Here is a 10364-nt window from a genome sequence, read left to right as displayed (position 1 = left end):
GAAAAATATATGTACATACAATGCAGAAATACTGCTTTGTGCCTAACAACATACCATATATGTTGTTTCATGTCACTAAACACACCATAATGCCATTTTAAGTGACGTCATAGTATTCAGTTGTGTCACTATGCCAGTTTGCTTCATCAATCTCAGTGTTATTTCTGCCTAATAATTCCTTTCTAATTCTGACTCCTCTCATATTATAATCTCTGACCCCAACATTTCCTTGAGCTTCATATCCTCAATTGTAAAATGATGATAATAATAATACTTCCTTCATTGAGTGATTAAATATATATTATGAATCTATTAGTATGATGATGATTCGATGTTACAATTATTGTTATTATTAAATAGAACATCAAACATTACTGTTGGGGAATGGGGCTCTAGATGACTCTGATTTTCTCCATTTTGCTTATAATAATATAATTTGTAGCATTTAAATGTATTGTGTAATAAGGAAAGTTAGTTCATTGGAGTTTTTTGAACAAATTATTCATTTAAATATATAAAGATTAAAATATGCTTTCGCGCTCCTGTCCCACAAGTGGTTTTAACGTTGATCAACAACAGTCACCAGTCCAGAATAAACTCACAGAGTTTTATTTCACTGAGCAATGCTTGTCCTGAGTTGTTTTACCACTTGTCAATATTTCACACTCTCTTATGCAATCAGAAAATGATTCCAAGGACACTTAGCAATGCTTCCCCTTAAATAAATACACAAGAGCTTCCCTCTGATTGCCCTGTATTTCTGATACACGTGCTTCTGCTGGAGTGTTAAGGGCACTAGCAATTCACAGGCAGTCCTTAGATATGCAAGAAAGCGGCTCTTATCTTTGTTATGGGGGTGATGCCATATTATCAGCTCCCTATCTTGCTGTATCATCCTCCAGTGACTTTTGTGAGAGTTTGGTTTGGTGTCTTGATTCTAGTGAGACCCATACACTGCTGCATTTATTCCTGGGCTTTAAACAGGGCTGAAATGGTAGTGTGCTGATGTTTTACAAAACAAGGAAATAACCAGTGAAATGCATCTTTAAAACAGATTATCCTATTTGTAAAAGGGAATCATAAGCACATATAAACAGAACTGAGCCTTTACTGTTTTGGGGACCAGAATGTAATTGTTTTCTCCATGAATGATCCTGTGCCGAAAGTGTGTGTGTGAGAGAAACTGGGATTACATTTTGGTCATCTTCCTTAAGAAAGAGAGATTTAGTAGTTTTCTGTTTCAGTATTTAGCAGCCAAAACCAGCTTGGAACATATTTCATCTACTGAAAGAAAGGTTGCTGATTTGACATAAATGTTAATGAAAGAATAAGACCCAATTCTCAAGATATTTTTTTCTTTTATTTAAAATGTAAACTATCACAACACATTGTACAATAAAATAAAGACCTTAGAGTCACATTAAAACTTTTAAAACATCTCTATATAGTCACAAAACATGAAACATGCTGCAGGGATACAAACATAGTTTGGTACCAAGTCTCAGTACACTTTCACCATGAAAACAAATGGAGAAGCACAGCCTATCTGTGAGTTTCCTTTCTTTAGTAGTAGCTGACGTGACTGCTGCCAACAAAGAGAAATGGTTTCTTTCTTTGGAGAGTATATCTCTGATAGGCTTTTATAACTTCATTGAATACTGTGCTTTGTTGAGAAATTACCACTGACTTCTACTTCTGAGCGAGTTGTCATATTAGAATGACAACACGCTTTTACAACACATATTGGCACAATATGAAAAATAAATACTTTTTGAGTTTTCAACTCAAAACAACAATTATTATTAAATAAATAATTATTCCTCATAGCGCATGTCTCATTTTATCTTGCCTTGGCCATTGACACAAATGAAGCTCAAATGAATAATACGTTAGGTAGTTTATTTACGTCTTCTTTCATAATTCTGCATTGCACTCCTTTCATAAGCCACTGAGAACAAAGATAAGGTAAAGGGTTTGTTAAGAAGATTCACTGACACAGTTAAACAAAGTTCAAGGCATACAGAAATTTATTTTAAACTCATAATTACTTTTTTCACTCCATTGAAGTATTTCTAAGAGTCTTATTTGCACATCTTCCAATCGGGCCTCAGTCTTTATCCTGATTGGAAGTGATCTGTCCACAGAATTCTTGGTTATTTTGGTCATCCTCATAGACTTGGTGCCCCCAAAGTGTATTTCCACAATATACTGCAACATTGATTCTCCACAGCTTTCTCAAGCAGTGGCGGACACCATGGTGATTTATAGAAAGGATAATGCCTAAAGTAAACAGGAATAGTAGGAGGATGAAAGCAAAATGTGGGACTTTTATTCTAGGACAGAGTCAACCAACTACAGGCCATGGGCCAAATCTAGCCCACCATCTTTTCTTGTAAATAGTGTTTTATTGGAACATGGCCACACCCATTAATTTATGTATTGTCTATGCCTACTTTAACATTAAAATGGAAGACCTGAGTAGTTGCTGCAGAGACTGCATGGCTCACATAGTCTAAAATGTTTACTCCCTGGTTCTTTACAGAATGAGTTTGCTGATTTCTGGTATCGGGGTACCGAATGGTGTGAGGGTCTCTTCCTATCTTGTGGATTCCTCCCAATGATAGATTGTCCTTGAGACTAAAAACAATCTCATTGTCTGTAAGTAGGGCAATGGAGCCATCTAAATACAACATAGTTTAACTTACCTCCTAGCACCCTAATGGCCTGTGAAAGATTAATCACTGCTTCCAAAGGTATTTAACATATAGCTAGCAAGTAACTTAAGTACTTTGACTATATGGACAGAAAAAAGTACCAAATTACATTATATTATATTATATTATTAAATATAATTTCAAAGGGGTCTGCAGCCACAAAAGGGTACGGATCAGATTGCTGTGATCAAAATACTTAAGTATATATTTTCATCATTTTATCTAATACTTTATACACTTAGATTTACATCGTAGTCAAACTACTGTGCTTTTACAAATTCAGTATACATGTATAAAATACTGAATTTAAATAGAAATAGTAGAAAGAATTGTGAAAGACATGTAGGAATCTTAGGTGCCACTCTAAACAATTTTCTCAGTGAGAAGGATTTGTTGAAAGAGTAGGTAGGTAAAGCCTCCAGTGTTATCACTTTCCCCTTTTACCACTGAGCAGGTTCTCATTAGCATTCAAGATTCCCTTAAGTGAGGTTAACAATACGTTGAATGTTTTATGTCAATCATGAACACACTTCCGGGGTGGAATGGATAGTCTGAGGCCCGATCTTGGCAGTTCTGAAGGAAAGAAACAGTCCATTTCTGACCCTGGTTTGTTTGTAGGAGGAGGATGGTCAGCACAAGTTCAGGTCCTGACAAACTTTCGGTAACATAATTTTGTTCCTCAGAGAAGGGAAGTGAATGCGAATGTAAACTAACCAAAGACAGATTAGTGATTGAGCTGAAATACAAAGTCCTCTTAATTGGAAGCAGAGTTTCTTACCTGGTCCTTGAATCCTCTAAAACCATATGTAAATGTTTGTGTGTATGAACTGATAAGGGTTTCTCTGGGAAGACACTTTCTAGATTACTCAGATTGTCAAAGGGGTCTGTGACCACAACAGGGTAAGGATCGGATGGCTGTAGAAGGTGTCTATGATAACCTTGCCTCAACTGATTATATGAAAATGTACCCGATTGGGTATAAATTACATATTTGCCCATTTTTTCCTTTTATATCTTCTTAACTAAAATGGAGGAGCAAAGATTTAGTCATAAATTGATTCTGATTCATACAGTGATTCTATTTAATATATCTATAATTATATTATTTTAAGTACATTTAATAGCATCTAATTTGTTCAAATTGCACATATCTATATTATTTGTAAAGTTAAGCATGTTCTGAAACCACTTATCAATTCTGAAAATGGAAAGTTGTTGACTGGTGTGATTATCAAGAAAACCACAGGTATATAAGGGCTAGTGTACACTTCTGATACAAATAAAGCCAGTGTGGTTTAAACTTATATTCCATTTCCAAAAGCTGGAAGATAATACATACTAATAAAACAATTTTAGTTTTTCATTAAGTACACTGGTAACTTCTTTAAAATTTAAATTTGAGAAGCCTCCAAATTACTGAGGAAGAAATACAAATGTAGTGTCTAAATCTGGAAGGTAGAGAACCAATATAAATATGAGGATACCTTGGACTTCCCTGATGGCGCAGTGGTTAAGAATCGGCCTGCCAATGCAGGGGACATGGGTTCGATCCCTGTTCCGCGAAGTTACCACATGCCTCGGAGCAACTAAGCCCAGGGGTCGACGAAACTACTGAGCCTGCGCTCTAGAGCCCTCAAACCACAACTACTGAAGCCCCGTGCGCCTAGAGCCTGTGCTCCGCAAAAATAAAAGCCACCGCAATGAGAAGCCTGTGCATCGCAACGAAGAGTAGCCCCCGCTCACCGCAATTAGAGAAAGCCCACGCGCAGCAATGAGGGCCCAATGCAGCCAAAAATAAAATGAAACTAAAAAAAAAAAAAAATACTAGGATACCTCATTTTTGCATGACTTTTTCAGATTAATTAAGCCAGCATATCTTACTTACAGATTTTCAGGAAACCAGAAATATTCTAAATGGATAAGACAGGTGATGATTACTTTCTAATTAATTACATGATTAGTATTTTAATTCTAATTTCACTGAAGGTAAAATAAAGAGAATCTGAATAGCTTTCAAATTAAACTACGAACTATAAGGCCTGAATGAGCTTAACAAAATATCAGTTTCTATGAAAATGATACAGGGGTTATTTAACCTTGAAAATACTGTGATGAATGAGTTAAGAAATTAGAGTTTTCAGATATATGCATATGGCATTTACATAGAAAATAGAAATTAAAGAAAAGAAAGGAAATATGCAGGCTTTACATCAAGTGAAAGAGTTGTTCAGACTTAAACTGGGTTATGGGGAGAATTGTGGCACTCGTTCTCTTTAAGGGTTTTATAGCCAGAACTGATTATAACCCTCTAGGATAATTTGACTGTGTTCCTTTTTGAAGGCATTGGAACGGACTATGTTACTCTCCTAGTCTTAAACATTCATCAGGAGGTTTAGAGTTTGAGTTTCTATAATATCATAAAGAGCAAGTGATTTGTAAAAATGGATTTGTTTGTTTTTGTTTATTTATTTTGGTGTTGGAAGACTGTCAGATTTAACCTTTTGTAAGACTTTCCAATTACCTTGGTAACAAGTAAAATTATCGGTCTTATCTCCCCCATCCCCCATACCCCTTAGTTCAGTAAGGTTAAATGTGGCTTATTGAACAGATGTAAGGGAAAGGGTATTAGACTAGCCCAAAGATTCAGGTTAGGTAATGATTAAATGTGGCAGACACTGGGAGTTTGAGAAGGATAGATTGATATTGTGGTGATATTAGCTCAATCATCTATAAATCCATTCTTGGATTTATTTATTGCAATTAGATATTTTTCAACATAAATACTCATTTTAATTTTATTATTCCTGTTTAACACTTTGAAAAGAATGCCTTAGAGAAAATAGAAGTAGATTTAAGGTACTGTTTATTTGCAGTCATGGTTTTATACATACCAGAATTTAAAGCTCTTTTGCCCATTAGTCCAACAAAGGAATCAGTTTTATGCCCTGGAAAAATACATTTAGGGGTATTTTAATATATATATCTCTGGAAATAAACTGTTATAACTAGTACCAAAAAAATGTAAGCTTCCAAATATATGCCTATATAATAAATATATAATTATTTCAAGTTTGGTGAGCCCGAAGAAATAAAGATTCCTAGTAAGTCTTATAAATGACACTAAATAAAAATAATACAATGAAAGCACTTTTCTCAATTCTATATCTAAATATTAGCAAGTACACTTTATTCATATTCTATTTTATCTGTCTATATACAATGTTTTAAATATTGCTGTTTGAGCTAGCTTTGATGTTTAGGGAGTCAGTTTCACATTTGTGTGACAGAAACATCAAAGCTTATTTCCTCATATTACTGAATATGTTGTATTTCTCAGGAAACTGAAGCTTAGTTAAATCAGATTCCTGTACCTGATAATTATAAACTTCTAAAGTTCACTATTGCTATTTTATTGGATTTTAAAAAATATTTCTTTTGGAAAAAGTACATTAGTTTTGACATTAATAGAGTACATTTATTTTTATTACATGGAATTTTGCTATATATAATTCCCTTGAAAGTCAAGTCCTGAGAAAGTAAATATGAATAAGATTTATATACTTTCAAAGATGAAGCCTTTGGAAAGGATTATTATTTTAACTCTAGTGGGAGGATGTCTCTTGGTTTATACTATATTAGCTAAGAACACGGCTGCTATCTTAGTGTGGCCTCTACTCTGCTTCCAGTGAATCAAAATCCAAGTTGGAGTAAGTGAGTGGACCTTGGGGTAAGTGAGTGTGATTAAGATGGACCCCTGGTACTTTCTACAACTTTATCTATCTTTACCTTTAGTATGGATTCTCTACTCATTCACTCCATCCTCTTAATTGGTTGCTGGATTACTCTAAGAAATGATGTCATCATGGAATCCAGCACACTAAAATGAACTAGGAGATGCCTATAAATGCTTGGATTTTTGTTTTTGCTTTTGTTTTTTCAGTGGAAGTGGTGGGGTGGGGTTGAGGGGAGAGGAATGCGTGGTGGATTTTTACCCCTAGGGTTGAAATTCTTATCTAAAACTAACAATTTACAGGATTTAAAGGATTCCTTCCTCCCTTCCTTCCTTCCTTCCTTCCTCTCCTTCCTTTCTTTCTTTATTATCTCAGTTTCTGTGGGTCAGGAATTCAGCAACAGTTCAGCTGAGAGTTAAAGGATTTTTAATATAATGCATCCTTTTGATAAGTATGATATGTTTAAACAACAGAGCTTTAAACATTCATGTTCTGGATGCACTATGAGTCTGCTCCATTCTTAAATTGTGCTAATTAAAAATATTAAGTTCTACATTACAACAGAAAATAAGTTATTATGTAAAGTGGAATTCAATCTAATTTACATTTGCATATGATAAATGTCAAAATAATTTGGAACTTACTTTTATGAGAGATCTGGCCATGTCCTATAGAAAGAAAAATAAAATTAACAAACACAATAGATTTGTTTTAAAGGAGCTACATTATATCTTTTAAAGAGAATTATAAAATAAATTGATTTTTTAAATAATGCAACATTTTCCATTCATGTACTATCTTGAGGAATATAGCAGAATCATAAATGCTATCCAAATTATTAATAATAAAAACAAAATATTTTAAACAAAAGGAATATTTTTAAGTGATTTATGTGGGCCACAGATTCGAACCCAGGTCTGTGAGACTCCTGAGGCCTGAACTGCCTGGCCTTACCACCTGTCTTGTTTTCTTATAAGAGACACATCTTCAAGGCCGGTCAGCTTTGATGCTCAAGAGAGAGAGAGAGCAAACCCATCTCTTTATTCAATAGTCAACCAAGAATCTGTATTTCAACCCACAAAAGACATTCTCCATTTTCATACATGTGCATTCACAAGAGTAAAATAAAGATTTAGAGAAATGTTTACCATAAAGAGCCTGTAACAGGGCCACTTGTTTTTCAATTGAGGAATCTGACAAGAGACGAATTGACATTAACTGTTTACACGTGCCACTGATGGTGTGAGAATTCAAGGAAATTAAATATTTCTATCATGAGACACTGGCACCTAAATCTAATCCAACCCCAGTGGTCTAAAGTCAGTTTTCCACATGGACTGAGAACATTCTGATATCCCCTGGAGGCCCCGTTCCTTCCTGTTCTTTGTCAGTTTGGATCCTTAGTCAAGGAAGCACTTAGCTTAAGGTTGGTTCCTGTTCTTGGTGGTTTGGACCGATCCCTCCCTCCCTCCGTGGCATGTGTGTGTTAGCGGGGTGAGGGCCAGAGTCGCGCTCCGGGAGATATACCCATTTTAGGGTGGAAGTCTCTGCTCATAGATCAAGAGAGATTGCGTGCTCTGAGCATGAGCTAGGATTCCGGGGTGGGAGTGGCGGGGGGGGGGTGGGGGTTGCCCAGAGAGACAGAGAGGGTGATGGCTGCCCATCTCACCAGCATCCCGTTTGCCCATTAATCCGAAGAACTGCTGAGACTTGGGTCTGCGGGCGATTCTCTGCAGAAGATGCTCAAAGGGCTCGGGCAGCTCCTCCTAGAGGACAGACGCACCGACAGGGGCGTGTAGGCAACCAGTGCAAGGCGCCGGCAAACTAGAGTCGTTCTGGCGGTGCGCTCCAGCCTGGGGCAAATCTTGGCGGCAGGGACAGGCCGAGCCAGGGCTGGGGAACCAGCTCCGAGGCGAGAGGAGGCCGGGCCTCCCCACACCTGGGCGTTGCCTCTCTCCACCCCTCCCCGCCCAATTCGTGTCCGGCGCCGCCGCCTCCCCGAAGCCTAGCCCTAACCAGTTAGCTGGAGGCTCGTCGTCTCCAAGCCCTGCTCACTTTCCCCTCTTTCCTCCCATCCCAGGGACCCTCACTCATCTGCCGCTCAGCTACCGGACTTTGTTCATCTCTAGCTCGGGCTTTGGAGACTTCTCACCGCCCTAAATGCGCACAGGTGTGTGTGGGGGAGTGGCGGGGGGAGGGTAGGGAAGGTGACAGCCCTTTACAAGCGACTAACAGTGCGCGACTTTCACTGTTCCGGCGGGGCGCGCTCCCTTGCGCGAATAGCCTGCGAGCAATCTAAAGGAAAACTTGCGGCTACGTCTCCAGGTCCGTAAAATAAAAGTCATGGCAGGAAGTTAGCCTCCTACCCACCTGCGCCCCTCCAAGACCCCACCACCTCGCCACTTGCCCCTGCTTTTGCCTGCGTCGGGCGCGCACTCCTCTGCCCCTGCCCCAGCATTTCCAAATGCCAGGTCCTTGCAGCTGGACCTGAGTCTCCGAAATCCGCGTTACCAGGGGATGAAACCTTGTGAGGTTTCCAGTCTTGTGAGGATTCCGGGATCACCAGGGAGGGTATAACTCCTCCAGAGAGTTCCCGAGACCCGACGATGCAGCCCTCGGGAGGAAACTTGGTTCTTGGATGCAAAATCTCGTGTGGGACCCAGGGGATGGCGTTCCTCTACATCCCTCCCGGCGCGCCTCCACCGCCTCTGGTTGCGGTCCCGCTAGGGTCCTGGTTGGTGCCCGCTAGGGTAACTAGGATGCTATCGCGGGGGGTAAGTGACACCTCGTAAGCCCATGAAGAAAGGCGCGGGCCATCTTGGGACCGGGTCTCACCTTGATCTGGTCTCTGTCGGACCAGTCAGACCAATAATTCAGATCATCGTTGGCTCCAATTTCTAATGCAAACAGTTGAGTGGAGACGAGAAAGAAGACTGCCAAGGCCACTAGGATTTTCATGTTGGATTTCTGGGATGAGTGGGGAGAAGAAGAAGAGGAGAGAAAAAAAAAAATGTATTGGGGGTGTCTATCCAAGAGTTGAGGCAGCAGAATTTTCGATCCCACAACGGAACTCAAGGTCGATTGAAACAAGATAAACCGCCTAAGGGCTGAAGTCCTGTCGGTACCCTTTAGGGAAGAGAATCAAGCCCTAAAGCTTCTCAAATCCTCTTCTTCCTAGATCTCAGCCCCCCCAGCCCCCAACCCACCAATCCACACCTTCAAGCCAGGAGGCTCTGCGGGTTGGAAGAGAAAGAGGGACAAGGCACTTGGGATATCCATCTCGCCGCCGTCTCCCCGCAGTCCCCCCGCTGTCCCTCAGCTGTCTCCCCGCTGTCCCTCGCCGCAGCGGCCCATCCAGCCCTGCTAGACGCCGCCTCGGAGCGGTGCGCGGTGCGGGAAGCCCACCCGGCAGGGCGCAGGCACTTACTGCGGCTGACCAGCCCTTGGGGTTCCTCGGCGGGTCGGAGCGCTCGCTGGGCGCTCGGCACTCTCTGTCGCAGCAGCTCGCGCTTTTGCCTGCTGGCTGCAGCGCGGTATTTATCCCAGGTTCGCTGAGCCTCGAGACCCACGTGACACGCTCCCCACGCGACTTTCTGCTCAATATTTCATTAGCCGCCTCCTCTCCTTTCGCTTGCGTCTGATTGAGAGTTTCCGAGACGGCAATCCGTCGGTGCGCATAACATCTGGACCCAATTGGGTTCGAAATGACGCAATTGTAGGAAAATCGAGATCTCGCCATCCAATCCCCAGCGGGCTGTCTTCTTCCGTTTGCAGATCTGACGCCCCCTCCCCTCTTTTTCTTCAGAATGGGCTTCCATGACACCTGAGATTACTCATCAAAATTGAGCAAAGTGACTCATTCCTCAGACTTAGGCAACTTTTAAGTCCCTTGAGAGGGTAAGTTGCACTTCCAAGGATG

The 10364-nt window shown here is 40.4% G+C and overlaps 1 protein-coding gene across 1 annotated transcript; it reads right to left on the bottom strand.

The window, feature by feature from the left end:
* Positions 1 to 1834: 1834 nt before the first annotated feature.
* TAC1 (tachykinin precursor 1) lies at positions 1835 to 9930 on the bottom strand. The gene is made up of 7 exons (XM_059932799.1): positions 9873 to 9930; positions 9281 to 9412; positions 8115 to 8211; positions 7594 to 7638; positions 7090 to 7113; positions 5606 to 5659; positions 1835 to 1948 (listed from the first exon to the last, which is right to left on the bottom strand). Exons 2-7 carry the CDS (start codon positions 9401 to 9403, stop codon positions 1899 to 1901), a joined length of 393 nt encoding a protein of 130 aa, XP_059788782.1. The 5' UTR covers positions 9404 to 9412; positions 9873 to 9930; the 3' UTR covers positions 1835 to 1898.
* Between the last annotated feature and the right edge of the window lie 434 nt (positions 9931 to 10364).

Source organism: Balaenoptera ricei, chromosome 9 (genome assembly GCF_028023285.1).
Source record: "Balaenoptera ricei isolate mBalRic1 chromosome 9, mBalRic1.hap2, whole genome shotgun sequence".
NCBI classification, from domain to species: Eukaryota; Metazoa; Chordata; class Mammalia; order Artiodactyla; family Balaenopteridae; genus Balaenoptera; species Balaenoptera ricei.
The sequence above is the reverse complement of the archived record's forward strand: the minus strand, read 5'-3'. Positions and strand labels throughout refer to the sequence as shown.

What these genes read in the sequence shown, in the direction of transcription:
- TAC1 (XM_059932799.1), bottom strand. Translation starts at nt 9,403, where the DNA reads ATGAAAATCCTAGTGGCCTTGGCAGTCTTCTTTCTCGTCTCCACTCAA. An exon ending in AATGGGCAAACGGGATGCTG is followed by an intron (nt 7,639 to 8,114) that starts GTGAGATGGGCA and finishes GTCTCTTGTCAG; the next exon opens with ATTCCTCAATTGAAAAACAA. An exon ending in TGGCCAGATCTCTCATAAAA is followed by an intron (nt 5,660 to 7,089) that starts GTAAGTTCCAAA and finishes GTATTTTTCCAG; the next exon opens with GGCATAAAACTGATTCCTTT.